Source organism: Chelon labrosus, assembly GCF_963514085.1.
Source record: "Chelon labrosus genome assembly, chromosome: 16".
Taxonomy (NCBI): Eukaryota; Metazoa; Chordata; class Actinopteri; order Mugiliformes; family Mugilidae; genus Chelon; species Chelon labrosus.
Genome location: NC_140349.1, coordinates 22,789,185 through 22,807,510, shown reverse-complemented (window position 1 = coordinate 22,807,510; position 18,326 = coordinate 22,789,185). Strand labels below are relative to the sequence as shown.

The window sequence follows — 18,326 nt, the reverse complement described above, 5'->3', positions numbered from 1 at the left end:
TTGCTAATGTAATCTCTACAGATGTCTGGATATTAGTGCAGAAATGAACATTTCCCGCTGCTGTAGCCTCGCATTACAAGAATTTAATTGGCACAAAGGGACTTTTATGAAGTGCACATGGAAAATGCCATATGTTTAACTGCTACTGTTCATCAAAAATGTGTCTGCAAATTGGGACAGGAATTGTTTTTGTCATGGAAGTAATGGAACAAGAAGGGGCAGCCACAGAGAGCCGCAGAGATGTTGATGACGCAAAGGCCAAGTGTTACACGCGTCTGCTCTCACCAGAAGTACGTGACCTGTAGTATTAAACCGCATTCACTGTCATCACCACTGTCTGCCTCCAAATCAACCCGAAATATTTGTGAAGGCCACTTTAATGTGAAGGGAAATATGGCCAACCCAGAAGTAAGAAAACTCTTTGCTATCATCAACATTCAATATCTGAAACCGCACCAGGCGGGATGGATAAGGAGATACGTTGAAGGCAAACCCGGAGAGATTTTTTTTTTCTGTGAAATCTCTGCTCCACAACTAATAATATCACTCAGGGGAAAGAAAAAAATAAAATAAAATGAAAAAGCTCCAGATTTTTACGTTTGATGGCATCACATCTTATGAGCCTTCATGCTGTAGTCTCTGCCTTTGGTGGGGAGTATTTCATTTTCACAGATATTGGCTTTCAGCCCAGATCTTTATTTTAATAAAAAGCAGAAGCATGGTTATGTTTCCTGCTCGAGCACATCAAGTGGATTCAGGAGGCACTGAGGGACTGAAAGGTGTGGGCAGACCTATTTGAGATTTGAACAGATAGAGAAGTGTTTCAGTTCATAGAGGGGAATGTAATAAATACTCTAATGAATCAGTCGTCGGATGAATGGATTAAACTGAAGGTGGCTTAGATAAAAAATAACACACACACAGTATACAAACAACCATTAGTCTATGTGTTGAGCTTTTTAAAACATTAGTAAAAAAAAATGCTTCCTGTGAAGCTACTCTTTTAGATTCTATTGATCTGACAGAGGGTTTATGCGGCTCTCAGCAGGCTGGAAACATTATGCGACTCCTGGCTTCCTGACGCCCTTTCAAAATTCAGTGGATAAAATGGGAGATGCAAAGTGGTCACATTTAAAATGCGGCTGTTTATCTGGCTCTTGACATTTGGAAGGTGAGAATATTCACTCCCCAACAGCAATGTGTTATTTTTAGATTTTTAAAAAACTGTGATGGGGCACGTGCTTTGCATGCTATTGATTTACATGTCTGGATTTGTGTATGTGACTAGCATGCTCACACAGGTCGGTTTTGAGGAGGCAGTGGAACTTGCCAGTCAGGCATGGATTGTGGTTGGCACGCACAGTGATGGTTTTTGTTACAGTCACATCGTCCATACTCATGCTGATGTATGCAGTCACTGTGTCTGCATACCCCTGCAGCTCAGTCTGATTGCTGTAGGTGACCGCGTCCCTGAAGATGTTCCAGTCAGTGGTGTCGAAGCAGTCCTGTAGTGCTGAGGTGACCCCCTCAGGCAATACTCTGATCCGCTTTGGAACTGTATTGACAGTGTTAGAGGTTGAGGTGGGGGCGGTGGGTGGCCTTGTTTGCTCCTTTTTGGTTTATGTGCGCCTTGTCCAGCATGTTGTTTTACAGAAACATAAGAACAATAAATAAAAGGCCAGACTTTAGCCTACAGCCTATAGTGCTCATACACTTTATCAGGGACAGTAACTCAGGTAGCGATGTGTCTTCCCTGAATCAATGAATCAATATAACAAGCAACACGATCATCACTGCATGAGTCAACAGCCTACAAATAAGCCCTGTCTTTGCCTTTAGGCAAAACTCGTCCGCCTTTAAGTACTATTTTTAAGATCAGATTTACTGCAAATTGTATATTTCTTTTCTTTCTATGCTTTCTTTCTTTTTTTTTTTTTTATTGCTAAAGGATATTAACATTTGTGGGACACTCACCTGAGGATTTGTATCATTTGTATCTGCCTTGTTGATGTTAGTCTTACTAGCATGTCTCCATTAAACCTTTACTCATTTGCCCTGGCTCAGCAGATTACATATCTAATTATTTCAAAATTACATTATCGCCCTCATTGCATTTCCACTGATTACTGCAGACTCTCATTCGTCACGTCCTTCACACCCGCCCATGCACCAGCAGTTGCCTAAAGCGATAAAGTTTTTTCCGGTGTCTTACCTCCCTGTGCAGCTGCTTTATTCACTTCAGGCTGGCGTCAATGAGTACAAGCACATTCTGAGATGACCCTTCCCACTGGGTTTCTCAGCAATTCCCTCAGGTCAGACTTACCATTTTAAACACCTTAAAATTCTTCTTCTTTTTTTTTTTCTTAACCTCCAGTATCCCCCCTAAGTAGCTTTAGATTTGAATAAATCGTCTGAAGTCTCACTTTCAAACAGTAGCAGGATCAGGCACAACATTATGACCACATTTCTTTTATTGTGTAGGTCTCCCTTGTGCCTCCAAAACATTCATCAGAGAATGGACATGGGCCTTCTGAGAGTGTCCTGTGGTGTCTGGCAACAGAATGTTGTTAGTGGGGGCCTTTGGGTCCTATGGGTTGAGGGGAGGGGCCTCTGTGGATCATCCCACAGATACTTGATCAGTTTGGGATCTAGTGAATTTGGAGGCCAGGTCAACACCTTGTGCTGTTCTTCATGTTTTTTTGAGTTGCTCCTAAAGCGTTCTTGTGTTTGTGCCTGTGTCAGTCTGCATCCTGCTGGGGATGGCTGCAGCCATCAAGGAGTTTCATTGCTATGGGGTGGGGTGGTACATGTCTAAGTAACATCCACATGAATGTCAGGTCCAAAAGTTTCCCAGCAGAACACTGAATTGTCACAAGATAGTCAACGTCATTCACTTCTCCATAATGTTATGCCTGATCGGTGTAAGTACCACCTTGTCAAAACCAAGCCTAATTTTAAAAGCAGTGCTGTTCCAAGTCTTGAGTATTAGTATTTTACCAAAATCAAAATCTGGTATGTTTGCAACCTCTGGCAGGCCCACTATTGAATGCTTTCCGTGCACAGCATGAGTTTGTGATGACTGATGCACTGGCAGGTCGATAACATCGATAATTTACTATTAATATTCTCGCTGTATGTTACAGGCTGATACATAATTATAAACATACCATGCAGAGCTACTATGCACAACAACAATATGACGATAACAATTGAAATTACCTCTTATTCTCCATGTACACATAACCCATCCCATCCTTTTATACACACAGAGCAGTGAGCTGGTTAGGGGCTATTTGTATTTCTTTGGCTCTGTACCTGTACTTAGCACACTGACAATAAAGTTGACTCTAATATAATCCTCTTACCAGGCTGTGTGGGGGGAGTGGACACGACGATTGGTGCTTTGGAAAATAACATCCATGCCAGGATGGAACCAACATTTTATTTTCCTGATTTGTTGCTTCCTGCTCGCCGCTCTCTCTCTTCATTAGCTCTCAGGCTTGCTATGCCTCTCTCTCTTGCCCTCATCAGCCCAGGGAGTTCAGACCAGGTTAGGACATTGAGTACACAAGCCAACAAATGCTGTGTTTATACCTTTGAGTTAATGGTGGTTTAAATGTTGAACTCATGTTCTGTATATCTGAGAACTAAAGTTCGAGTTAACACATAATAATAATGTACTTAAACTCACTACCGCCTCTTGGCTTCACAAAGATCCAGTCAACAAGCTTCAGTGAACACACACTTAAAAGTCATGACTAATTAATATTCATTTCTTTCTATTGCACTTTGATACATTTTGCTTTCATAATACTCACATTTTTCCCTCTAAGCCAGGTGTTTTTAAAGGTCTGTATTCTGCACAGGCTGATCAGACAATTACCAAATAAAAAATTAATGAAAAAATCATGATATCTGAACCTTTAACATTCTCAATGATATTTTCTTCTCTCTGCACTATAGTCACAATACAGGAAGAACAAAATACATCAATATGGTAATACAAAAGTATCTGATCCAGACATGATATGAGGAACAGGGGGCGCACTCTGTACAAGCCAATGGCTCTTCCCAGCCCAGTACCAGGCAGCTGATGATTTTCAGATTGGAATCAAATCTCCTGGTGCAGTAAAACCAAGCTCAGGTAGACGTAGCTGCAGCTCCAGCCTCCCCTGAAATTTATTTTTTCATGTTTACTCTCTAGTTGAAAACCCCCAATCATTGTGCACACGCTCAAATGTATTTTCTTTACATTTGGAGAATGTGAAGCAGTTTAATTATTGATGTGCATTGCAAGGCATGTTCCAAAATAAGACGTCTGTGCATTTAATCACTGACAAAGTGCAGGATGTTGGATGCCACTGATGCAGTGGAACGGTTAGTCCATTTGCATGTTTGTCAATATGGAATACGTGTTCCCACGATACTGGCATATTCTCCCTCCTGCTTAACTCTTTTTTTATATCTTTATTTTGGCCATTTTGCATGCAGACAAATGTTTTTCCTGCACTTCCACTGATAGCTCGATGCAGCCAGGATGAGAATGTAAAACAGGCGCCAGTATTAATGTGTTATGTCAAGGAAGTTCCCCATCCAAAAGGCAATGTGTGCTATTAATCATTAGCACCGGGGAAGGTGTGGGAGGCCAGTCTATTTGCATTTCTGGTGACATAAAATATCCATCATGATTCTTATGATTCTTTATGTTCAGTGTTTTTTCATCATGGGATCTTTTGCTGTTTTACACCAGAGGGCTAGACATTTTCTTCTTCATGTAGATGTGAAAACACGAGCCACAAAAGCATGTTTACTGAAGACTTACTACACATGGCAAAATAGGTTACAGTGTGGAAGAAGCCTCCAGGGACCTTAGAGATTTGGCGCACAGCAAAGAAGCATTTTCAGGCAGCATGTTTCCGAGTGGAAGGGATCTTATTCAACTGCACGGCACAAGCACACTGTCTTTGTTAAATTTCTGACGTCCGTTATTCAAACATCAGGTGGGATGGTAGATCTGTCACTACAGTACATCAACAAGAGTTTTTATCATTTTGTTTTTTGCTATTGAATGATTTTTTTCTATCAACTTGCCAGTCAGATCCGCTGAGGAGTTCAGTCTGCCTCTGATCTTGTTCCAGATTCACTTCTGCATTTGGAAAAAATCCACTTCTGTCAAAAAGAACGTGAAAAGCAGGCTGTCCTCTCGAGAGACTGAATGCGTTGGTTGTTTGTTAAAAAATTTAAACAACTCATGTTTACGTTGAGTATCGTGGCACAGCAGGAATTGGCCTGATGTCCTTATAGAAGAATTAAAATTGAGCATGCACATGTTTCAGAAGACAGCCACTTCATTCCTTCAACACTAAATGATAGTTTCTTAACTACTGATCATCATTTTCGGTCTCTGCCTTGGAAATGGTCTTGTATTTATATTAAAGTGCTGTTCTACTTATTGATACTGAAAGCACTTCACAGTCACAATGACTGTAATCTACCCATTCATTCACACACCAGTGCCAGGCACGGGGATTGACTCGGTGTTCAGTGTCTTTCTCGGGAACATCTAGACCTTCTGGTTCGTGGACAACCTACTCTTCATACACAGCAACTGCTGCCACACTGGAAAATTTGTCATCTTCCGTTGTTCATTGTGTGTATTTGCATCTCTGAAAACTCCAGGAATTGCACTAAACGTTGCTCCTTTAGCACCTTGATTGTTTCAGGAAAGACACTAGAAAGAGGATAGCCCAGCCCAGACAACAATATGACGATAACAATTGAAATTACCTCTTATTCTCCATGTACACATAACCCATCCCATCCTTTTATACACACAGAGCAGTGAGCTGGTTAGGGGCTATTTGTATTTCTTTGGCTCTGTACCTGTACTTAGCACACTGACAATAAAGTTGACTCTAATATAATCCTCTTACCAGGCTGTGTGGGGGGAGTGGACACGACGATTGGTGCTTTGGAAAATAACATCCATGCCAGGATGGAACCAACATTTTATTTTCCTGATTTGTTGCTTCCTGCTCGCCGCTCTCTCTCTTCATTAGCTCTCAGGCTTGCTATGCCTCTCTCTCTTGCCCTCATCAGCCCAGGGAGTTCAGACCAGGTTAGGACATTGAGTACACAAGCCAACAAATGCTGTGTTTATACCTTTGAGTTAATGGTGGTTTAAATGTTGAACTCATGTTCTGTATATCTGAGAACTAAAGTTCGAGTTAACACATAATAATAATGTACTTAAACTCACTACCGCCTCTTGGCTTCACAAAGATCCAGTCAACAAGCTTCAGTGAACACACACTTAAAAGTCATGACTAATTAATATTCATTTCTTTCTATTGCACTTTGATACATTTTGCTTTCATAATACTCACATTTTTCCCTCTAAGCCAGGTGTTTTTAAAGGTCTGTATTCTGCACAGGCTGATCAGACAATTACCAAATAAAAAATTAATGAAAAAATCATGATATCTGAACCTTTAACATTCTCAATGATATTTTCTTCTCTCTGCACTATAGTCACAATACAGGAAGAACAAAATACATCAATATGGTAATACAAAAGTATCTGATCCAGACATGATATGAGGAACAGGGGGCGCACTCTGTACAAGCCAATGGCTCTTCCCAGCCCAGTACCAGGCAGCTGATGATTTTCAGATTGGAATCAAATCTCCTGGTGCAGTAAAACCAAGCTCAGGTAGACGTAGCTGCAGCTCCAGCCTCCCCTGAAATTTATTTTTTCATGTTTACTCTCTAGTTGAAAACCCCCAATCATTGTGCACACGCTCAAATGTATTTTCTTTACATTTGGAGAATGTGAAGCAGTTTAATTATTGATGTGCATTGCAAGGCATGTTCCAAAATAAGACGTCTGTGCATTTAATCACTGACAAAGTGCAGGATGTTGGATGCCACTGATGCAGTGGAACGGTTAGTCCATTTGCATGTTTGTCAATATGGAATACGTGTTCCCACGATACTGGCATATTCTCCCTCCTGCTTAACTCTTTTTTTATATCTTTATTTTGGCCATTTTGCATGCAGACAAATGTTTTTCCTGCACTTCCACTGATAGCTCGATGCAGCCAGGATGAGAATGTAAAACAGGCGCCAGTATTAATGTGTTATGTCAAGGAAGTTCCCCATCCAAAAGGCAATGTGTGCTATTAATCATTAGCACCGGGGAAGGTGTGGGAGGCCAGTCTATTTGCATTTCTGGTGACATAAAATATCCATCATGATTCTTATGATTCTTTATGTTCAGTGTTTTTTCATCATGGGATCTTTTGCTGTTTTACACCAGAGGGCTAGACATTTTCTTCTTCATGTAGATGTGAAAACACGAGCCACAAAAGCATGTTTACTGAAGACTTACTACACATGGCAAAATAGGTTACAGTGTGGAAGAAGCCTCCAGGGACCTCAGAGATTTGGCGCACAGCAAAGAAGCATTTTCAGGCAGCATGTTTCCGAGTGGAAGGGATCTTATTCAACTGCACGGCACAAGCACACTGTCTTTGTTAAATTTCTGACGTCCGTTATTCAAACATCAGGTGGGATGGTAGATCTGTCACTACAGTACATCAACAAGAGTTTTTATCATTTTGTTTTTTGCTATTGAATGATTTTTTTCTATCAACTTGCCAGTCAGATCCGCTGAGGAGTTCAGTCTGCCTCTGATCTTGTTCCAGATTCACTTCTGCATTTGGAAAAAATCCACTTCTGTCAAAAAGAACGTGAAAAGCAGGCTGTCCTCTCGAGAGACTGAATGCGTTGGTTGTTTGTTAAAAAATTTAAACAACTCATGTTTACGTTGAGTATCGTGGCACAGCAGGAATTGGCCTGATGTCCTTATAGAAGAATTAAAATTGAGCATGCACATGTTTCAGAAGACAGCCACTTCATTCCTTCAACACTAAATGATAGTTTCTTAACTACTGATCATCATTTTCGGTCTCTGCCTTGGAAATGGTCTTGTATTTATATTAAAGTGCTGTTCTACTTATTGATACTGAAAGCACTTCACAGTCACAATGACTGTAATCTACCCATTCATTCACACACCAGTGCCAGGCACGGGGATTGACTCGGTGTTCAGTGTCTTTCTCGGGAACATCTAGACCTTCTGGTTCGTGGACAACCTACTCTTCATACACAGCAACTGCTGCCACACTGGAAAATTTGTCATCTTCCGTTGTTCATTGTGTGTATTTGCATCTCTGAAAACTCCAGGAATTGCACTAAACGTTGCTCCTTTAGCACCTTGATTGTTTCAGGAAAGACACTAGAAAGAGGATAGCCCAGCCCAGACAAATTTCAGTTTGGGAAGGTTGGCCTGGAGCATAGACTGTATAAAAATATGAACACGTCCGCACTTCCTTGCAATGGCTGAACTGACGCTATTTTCCCGGGGATATGGGTGGCGCCATCTTGCGAGTTTGGAGCAAGAGTCTGCGCACTACGGTCCGAGAGTGGAGCCACGCGGAGCCGTGATATCGATGACCCACCCACACTTCCACCAGACTCACTCTTTAAATGAATACTGTTCTCTAGTGGTGGGCGGATCGATCCAAATATCGATAATATCGATACCAATGTTGGTATCGAGATTGATCGATACCAATGTAATGAGATCGATACATAAGTTTCAGTTTCAACCTGACTATGTCTAAATGCCGCTGCTGTCACAGAGCAGAGCAGGCTCATTTTGCTCCTCCTCCAACCTCGTGTGTTTGTTGTACCGTCACGTGACTCTGCGACGTCAGGTGACCTAACACCGCCCACTGCAGCCAGGCCCGGCCAGCAGCAGCGCATTACACACAACACAGAGACGGAGCAGGAGAATGGCAGAGAGAAATAGTAGAGCTGTTTGGTTATATCTTCGGGCCGAAAATGAAACGCCAGCAAGTTGTACTATTTGTAAAAAGGCTGTAAGATACAGTGGTAACACAACAAACTTGTATAAGCATATGAAAATTTTTAAAATCCCCCGGCCCCTGGCCCCGACACAACCCTGAAAAGAAGAAAAAAAGTGCACTCGGGGAGAAATGTTGTCTTATTTTTCTGTTGTACTGCACTTCCTAAACACTTACTTACATTATTTATAATATAGTTGTGGAGTTATCATTTTGTACATCCAAATCCAGAAAGAAGTGCAATGAAGGGATAGATTTAGTTTTATAATTGTATTGTAGTTTCTGAACACTCTGCCTGAAAAATTATTGTTTTTATTTGTCCTCAAGTGATCATTTTGTGTTGTTTTTGAACCAAAACTTTTATTGTGACAATAAAGTATTTTCTATTTACTTATAAACTTTGCCCGAATTCTGTACTGGATTTTAACTGATTAATAATCCAAAAGGCAAATCACAAAAACACTTAAATGTCATGAAAATTCATTCAGATTGAGATTAATTCAGACTGATAATGCATCCACCGTAATTATTAAAAAGTATCGATATCGGTATCGGCGTTACTTGCCTGTATTTACTTGATATCGGATCGATATCATCAAGTAGCTATCTAAAATTAAACTTATCAGAAAAATGGATGCATCAGCATTATATTAACTACCTAAAATGACAGAAACCGTTCTTAACTTCTTAACTTGGAACTTATGACCTATACTGCAGTCGGACACCAGGGGGAGCTCTACTTGCTTTGGCTTCACTTTTGAGGAGCTGTTCTGTCATCCATCTTTACACAGTCTATGGTCTGGAGTGACTACATTGGGAAGTGATTATACTACAGCAAAGATCTACTGGTTGATTGGTTGTGGGTCTATCCTCACAATTCACATTCACAATTAGGCTAATTGGTTATCGGTTTGTTTAAGCAGCTACAAACAGTGATTGACAGCACCTAAAGAAATTAAAGCTTTCCACATTGCAGAGTCGCTGCTACACACAACGTGTGGAATTGTGAGGATGGTCATACAAAAGAACTACGCTGCTGGCAGACCAGTATAAAGCTCATGGACTCGTGAAGAGTCAGTTTTGAAGTTCAGGTATGAGCTAACTCTAACTCTCTACCTCCAGCTACACTCAATCAGTCCCAGGGAATTCATATTGTGGTTGATCAATAACAATAGCTGGATGATTGCAGGTCTGACTGGTGACATTTCAGGCTTTTGCAGCTCACTTTCTAGCCTCCACTTTCCCTTGATGCTCTCCATCTTCTCTGCCAGCTCATTGGCAGCTTCACAGAGGAGGACAGTGTCACGAGCACTGACTGAAATTAACTTTAACTGACGAATGACAAAATCCGCCAGCTAAGCATATTTAGCTTTAGCAGACAAAATACTAAATTTTGTCTGTACACCTTTTAGTGTCACATTAACATTGGCATCAGTACATTTCATAGAGATAAAATTATTATGTTGAATACAACTGAAGCAAAATGATTTTAGGGTGGTTGCAATTTTCTCTCTGCTTTCCGCAATCGGCATGTAGCTACCAGTCAGATGTGGGCATTGTGTGAATTCAATCTTTATCTTAATGCTACTTCTTATCCGGTTCTCTACTGAAAGAAGAAAAGACATACAATAAAATACGACTACTATAATATTTGCAGCAGCAGAGCCACTAGATAAAGACATTTTATATATTCTTACAATCAAAATATCACTTTTTGACATGTTGTTTGACATGTAAGTTTGACCACCCTCCCCATTTTTTCTGTGTGTGTGACACAAAGAGAGGAGAGCCTGTAGCTCACCCATACCATACGTGACTCCAAAACACAGTGGAGAACATTCAGCATGGTTTATGTTTTGTTTTTTCATTAATTTCACTCATTTCACAAATTAAGTAGGCGATGCACCTGACTAATAATCAACATGGTAAAACCCTGTTGATTATTTAATCAACTTACTGCTCTTCATCAGACTCCTTGCTCTCTGTCCATAGTATATTGTACTCTGGTGAGTCTTCCCTCTACAATATATGTATATGTATATATGTAAATATGTACGTCTGTGTCGGTTTCCACCACAGATAGCAGAACATTGAGACACCTGTGTGGCAGACAGCCTCACGATAGCTACTCGACAAAGCAGCTTTGGGGCCGCGAGGTCACGGGTTCGCATGACAATATGTCCATGTCTGAGGTGCCTTGAGGCTCCCTGAGTGCCGCACACATGACAGCTCACTGCTCTGAGTCTACACACTCGAGTGTGAACGAACGGATGAGTTAAATGCACGGAAAGAATTTCCCCATGAGGGATCAATAAATGACATTAAAAATAAAAAAAAGGTTCTTGGTCAGTATGGTCATATTACAGAATATGTTAGTATTTAATTGTGTGATTTGAATTATAAGTTGCTTATACTACTGCTGATACACTGAGAATAAACACTTAAATACTTCAACATGCATTTGTGTGCAGAATTTATGTCTTCGATTTGGTATGGCATCATGCTAGTGATGTGGCTGTAGCGTCACCTATTTGTCCAGGAAATAGTTTTGTTCGCCTAATTCCTGCAAAAAAACAAAAAACAAAAAAAAAATGTTCTCAGCTCCTGCTCATCTATTAGCTATTCTGCCAAAAAATTAAAATGCCAAAACACTTGTTGTACTTTGCATACCATTCATTAAAACTTTTGGTAGGGTCTCTGCTGTTCACTGGCTTCCCCGTCTCTATTATGAAAATGATATTTATTATGCATGCAAGTATAAAAGGAGAGAAGGGAGTAGAGGGCAGTGTAGGAGGAGATATTTTCTATCAGCACTGTTACATGTTCTACTAGTTACCAAGAGAAACTGGTGCGAACCGTCCATGGTTAAATACCCAGTATGCTCACACATTCTATTGACGTTTACCTAAATGAGGTGATAATAATGAGAAGAGAAAAGCTGAAAATTTAAAATCTCTTATGACTGCTATTCAAAACCAGTCAAATCAAATGTCCCCAAAACTTTTTAAGACGTTGAGAACGCCTATATGCAGGGAACAGATGGACGTTTTTGGGCAGACTTTTCAGTTGCAGAGTGTGGGATTAAGACAGGCTGCATTAAATAACCTAAACCACCACGGGAAGAAGAGCAAGCTCTGCCTTGTCTAATCTATTGCCACAGTGTTATCGGACCACTGCAGGTTGTTAATAATGTGACACCTGCTGCCTCTCCTCCAACCACTCAGGAAGGGTGCATGTGGATTGGTGGACGGATTTGGAGATTTCTCCCTGTGTCAGAAATCCACCAAAACCTAGTTTGTCTCACCATGGTGGCGGTGCTGTGGTCTGTAAGTGGTGGAATTTGTCGTCCGTTATTCAGGGATTATCAATAATGCATTTGAATGTAATCAATTACAATCCAGATGTGACAGATATATAGAACAGTACAAATCCCAAGAAGAAGGCAAAATCTTCTCTATTCGAGTACATCATATTTTATTGACTTTTCTAGAAAAGGTAGTCATAATGTTATGCCTGATCAGTGTATCAGCTCCTAATTACCATGTAAACACTTGATCCTATTGTTTCTCTGTAAACTCATTTGTCTTATCAGATCATTTTTATCCAACATCCATCTACTTCATGCTAGATCTAAAAACCATAAGACATCTCTTCAGATATGTATTACTGAAGCTCAGTTTGTCCAGTGTCCTCATGTCCCTCACTCCCACAAATGTCTTCAACTCTGCAATGTGATCAAACTTTCTGATCAATTTGTCAATCCTACTGATGGCTTGCCTGAGATCACTCCCCAAAGTCTCTGATCAGTGTCCTATACTCCACCTCCTGTCTCTAATACACCTAACCACTGCAGAGTCATCAGAGAACCTCTGCAGGTGGCAGGATAGTGTCTGGGCTGTCGCCATAGCTAGCTAAATTGAAGCAGAACCATAAACCACCTGTTATACTCCCTCAGCTTGACCTTGAGTTGTCACTGTATTCCCTTCAGCTCATCCTTATCTCCAGATCGGAAGGCCTGCTTCTTCTGGTTCAGCAGATCCTTCAGCTGGCTGGTGATCCAGGGCTTATTGTTAGGATAACAGCGGACAGCCCTTGTAGGGATCGCTGTATCCTCACAAAAGTTGATATGGTCCATGATGCAGCCCATCATGCTTTGTATGTCATTCCCATGGGGCTGGCAGAGCACATCCCAGTTGGTGGTCTCGAAGCAGTCCTGCAGAATGTCGCTGGCTTCCTGTCTCCACCTCCTAATGTCCTTGAGGAGACAGGGCACCTCTTCACTGCAGGAACATGCTCTGGTGTTAACAGCACCAGGTTGTGATATCCATCCCAGCCAGGGCGGAACAGTGGCAGTGAATGCATCCTTTGTATTAGCGTATTAGCATACAGTAGTGTGAATTTCATTTTGCCGGGTTGTACAATGAACAAACTGGTGGAAAGAGGGCAAAAACAGTGTACAAGGTGACATGATTAAAATCCCCAGAAATGATGAGGGCCTTGCATAGCAACAGTGGCGTGGATAGTGTCACATGCTCCGCTGAGGGAGGGATGTATACACCAACAAAGATAACAATGGTAAAGTCCCTCTGTAAATAATATGAACATATTCCCACAGCTAGAACGTCAATGTCAGGTGTACAGACTCGCTCCTTCACAGGTATATGAGCGGAATTGCCCCATCTCTCATTCACACAAACAGCAATCCCACCGCCCCTTTTCCAAAATAAAACTATGAAGACATGGATTTCACAGCCGACAGTAAAACTGAGATAAAGTAATTGTTTCCATGTGGCAACACAAGGGCCAGACCTTCAAATATTCACATGAGAAAATGTCTGCTTGTGCAATATAAAAGTTTTCTGCTTAAGTGCAGATTCAGATACTGTACATGTAATAATGTGGCAATAGTTAAAGGTCTAATATTCTGTCTCGTATAACTACCTAGCAGGGTAATAGTGTTTAAAAAAAGACATTTATTTAATGGGGAAAGTGGGGCTGTGTCATCAGCTGCCTGCTGCTTGCATTATTTCATAACATCAATTTTACAACCTGGATGACTTATACAATATGATACTCATATCTGATATAACAAAGCTAATGAGGGATAAAAGGGCGATGCTTTGAGGTGGCCCCTGGAATCATACCAACTGCATCCTTTTGGCAAAACAGAGTGCTATCTGGGAAACCACAGGAGCATCCACCTGCATCGCCCACAGCTTTCCCCCCTACACAGAAGCAGTTTGTGAAGCTCCACAGAGTGCTATCGCAGTCATTTAAATGAGAGGAAGTATCAAGGAGCTGGTCCAGGGGACATGAGAGAACTGAGAGAATTTAGATACACTCAAATAATCAATGTTAACCTGATAAAGTTTCACCATTTTGATTTCCTTAACTGATCAGCTCCAGTGTAACCACAGTTACATTTCTCTCTATGACACACAGTGACACGGGAAAAGACAGTCTTTTCATTTAGTCAGAAGATGTCAGTAAGTAACAGACCTTTGGATCGATAGCACGAACCCATTAGAAAACTAATTCAGTGGATTAGAAATCACATTGATCATACTGAATCCCACTAATCTAATCCTGGGCTTGCATAAGAGCCCAGTACTGGAACTCTAGCAATGTTGGTCTACATTCAAGGGTCAAACCCATTATGTTTTTTTTTCTTCCCATCAATTGATATTCCTTTAGTTTGCTTTAACTTTACAATGGCAATCAATTTATATAATAAAAATCTTTGCAGATCTGTACCTTCCATATTTTATATTAAGCAATTTCATTAATAGTAACCTAGGTTTAGCTTCTAAAAGCTGTTTCTGATCCGGTTCTCAATTTGATGGAATAGCCAGATTCATTAAGCTTTGACGTCTCTTATAAAATCTGTAACCTCTCCTCTTTTATCTCTTTCTCAATTTGGCTATCTTGAAGCACCAGGTTTATTTTTGCAGGAACAATCAGTGTCTCAGAAGCGTGAAATTGTGTACAAATGCCAATATTTATTGACAACTGGCATGAAATTAATATTTATTGAAGTGTTGGTGCCTCGTCCTTCTGCTCCACGGTGTGAAGAAGAAGCAGAGATATGACGTGGCTGCTTTGGCTCCTAAAATGCTTTTAATGGACAGAGCAGCAACAAGGACGTGGCATGTGACTACAGCATGACACAGCTGCACCCAGGGGACATGAGCAGTCAGTCTTTTTTTGGTCAGTCTAATGGAACTGGGTGAAATGGTGCAGGAGTTCGAATCCAGGCTGACTAGGGTCTTTCTCTGTGGAGTTTGCATGTTCTCCCTGTATCTGCGTGGGTTCTCTCCAGGTACTCTGGCTTCCCCCCACTGTCCAAAGACATGCTGGTTAGGTTCATTGGTGTGAGTGAAAGCTGCAGCTACATGTAGACAATGTGAACTTTATTGACATAATTCACATGCTCTTTAGTGTTGCTATTAAATACACTGTTAAAAATTTTGTTCCAGTTTTTTTTTATTGGAGAAAAACAAATGGACTCTTGGATTTGGTCTATTTTGCAGTGAAAGCTGTAAAATTGTGTTTTATGATGTGACGTTTTCCTTTTTGAGGAATCTACTGATGTTTCTACAGCAACTAACTGTTGTGTTCATTGTCAGTTTATCTCTCTGTCATTAACTGATTTGTCAGTTGGCCATTAAAGCCTTTAATAATTCACCAAGCTTTAATGCAGATTTGACAACCAGCATTTTTTTCCCAAACAAAATATCTAAACTTCATAAATTGGTCAGAGATTAAATTCCTGTTGATAAAGTACAGTAAGTGATTAATGAGCACACTGCTGCAATGCTCAGTGCATCATATACTATTGTAACCATTGCATCTTATCTTATGCTGGTCCCAGTCTTGCCATATACAGCTGACGGTTTTCACCCCGGATGCTGTTCAAAAAAAGCTAAAAAACACACAAAATACTGAAGCTATATTTAACACATTAACCACCCAGATTGCTCACGCTAGCGTAGCTCGCTCATAAAAAGCAATGCAATGGAAGTATAGTAATCCTCCAGCAACAAACCACAGCAGCCAATCACCACAGCTACTCACATATTTACTATGAAGTCATTTGATGAGTCAGGAAGTCCACTGATAGGCTTATGGAGTTTCTCTACTCCTTAAAAGCGGCAGCTGAACCAAAGGCTGCTTGTCGTGTGGAGGCAGACTCATGACAATAGTCATTAGTCTGTCAGTCAATAGGAATCTTCCTCTTTGCACAAGCAGAGCACTTTAGGAGTTTATACCTCTGCGGGACTTGGACGCCGTAACCTACGCACGTAGCCTACGCCAGTGCAAGCCATTTATACTTGTGCGCTCGTCAGCCTGACTTGCTCTGTAAAAACACCACCCAAACACTAGTTGGCGCTGTGTCTTTTTTGCCAGTCGGTTTCATTTTTGTTTCTACTTTCTGCTTCACTTTCAACAATAGCGACTGAAACTTCGAGTTGAGTCATTCAGATGTTTGTATCTCCGAACCTCCCCAGGTAACCTTTCCTTGATGTGTTCCATCTTTATTGATCAAACAGTGTTAACCTAAGGGCCAGACCTTCAAATATTTACATGACAAAATGTCAGCTTGTGCAGTATAAAAGTTCACGTTTCTTGCTTAAGTTCAGATTCAGACGTAACCGTTGGTCTATATTATCAACAGTGGATATACTGTACATGTAATAATGTGGCAATAGTTAAAGGTCTAATATTCTGTCTCGTATAACTGCCTAGCAGGGTAATAGTGTTTAAACAAGACATTTATTTAATGGGGAAAGTGGGGCTGTGTCATCAGATGCCTGCTGCTTGCATTATTTTATAACATCAATTTTACAACCTGGATGACTTATACAACATGAAAGTCATATCTGATATAACAAAGCAAATAAGGCATAAAAGGGCGATGCCTTGAGGTGGCCCCTGGAATCGTTCCAACTGCATCCTGTTGGCAAGACAGAATGCTATCCGGGAAACCACAGGAGCATCCACCTGCATCGCACACAGCTTTTCCCCCCTACACAGAAGCAGTTTATTCTCGACCTTCTGCTCCACGGTGTGAAGAGGAAGCAGAGGTATGACGTGGCTGCTTTGGCTCCTAAAATGCTTTTAATGGACAGAGCAGTAACAAGGACGTGGCATGCGACTACAGCATGACACAGCTGCACCCAGGGGACATGAGCAGCTGTTTTTGGTCAGTCTAATGGAACTGGGTGAAATGGTGCAGGAGTTTGAATCCAGGCTGACTGGGACCTTTCTGTGTGGAGTTTGCATGTTCTCCCTGTGTCTGCGTAGGTTCTCTCCAGGTACTTCCTCCCACTGTCCAAAGACTTGCTGGTTAGGTTCATTGGTGTGAGTGAAGGCTGCAGCTACATGTAGCCAATGTGAAAAAGTACAGTAAGTGATTAATGAGCACACTGCTGCAATGCTCAGTGCATCATATAATATTGTAACCATTGCATCTTATCTTATGCTGGTCCCAGTGTTGCCATATACAGCTGATGGTTTTCACCCCGGACGCTGTTCAAAAAAAGCCAACGTGCAAAAAAACACACAAAATACTGAAGCTATATTTAACACATTAACCACCCAGATTGCTCACGCTAGCGTAGCTCGCTCATAAAAAGCAATGCAATGGAAGTATAGTACTCCTCCAGCAACAAACCACAGCAGCCAATCACCACAGCTACTCACATATTTACTATGAAGTCATTTGATGAGTCAGGAAGTCCACTGATAGGCTTATGGAGTTTCTCTACTCCTTAAAAGCGGCAGCTGAACCAAAGGCTGCTTGTCGTGTGGAGGCAGACTCATGACAATAGTCATTAGTCTGTCAGTCAATAGGAATCTTCCTCTTTGCACAAGCAGAGCACTTTAGGAGTTTATACCTCTGCGGGACATAGACGCCGTAACCTACGCACGTAGCCTACGCCAGTGCAAGCCATTTATACTTGTGCGCTCGTCAGTCTGACTTGCTCTGTAAAAACACCACCCAAGCACTAGTTGGCGCTGTGTCTTTTTTGCCTGTCGGTTTCATTTTTGTTTCTACTTCCTGCTTCACTTTCAACAATAGCGACTGAAACTTCGAGTTGAGTCATTCAGATGTTTGTATCTCCGAACCTCCCCAGGTAACCTTTCCTTGATGTGTTCCATCTTTATTGATCAAACAGTGTTAACCTAAGGGCCAGACCTTCAAATATTTACATGAGAAAATGTCAGCTTGTGCAGTATAAAAGTTCACGTTTCTTGCTTAAGTGCAGATTCAGATGTAACCATTGGTCTATATTACCAACAGTGGATATACTGTACATGTAATAATGTGGCAATAGTTAAAGGTCTAATATTCTGTCTCGTATAACTGCCTAGCAGGGTAATAGTGTTTAAACA

At 41.1% G+C, this 18,326-nt stretch overlaps 1 protein-coding gene across 1 annotated transcript in view; it reads left to right on the top strand.

The window, feature by feature from the left end:
• Positions 1–203: 203 nt before the first annotated feature.
• The window catches only part of LOC311501465 (CMP-N-acetylneuraminate-beta-galactosamide-alpha-2,3-sialyltransferase 1-like), a gene marked incomplete at its 5' end in the record, with an annotated part of 86,616 nt that continues 68,493 nt past the window's right edge, over positions 204–18,326 (top strand). The window contains 2 exons of the mRNA XM_084563309.1: positions 204–290; positions 1,440–1,507. Of these exons, the coding sequence (XP_084419435.1) occupies positions 204–290; positions 1,440–1,507 (155 nt within the window). The remainder of the gene's footprint in view (positions 291–1,439; positions 1,508–18,326) is intronic.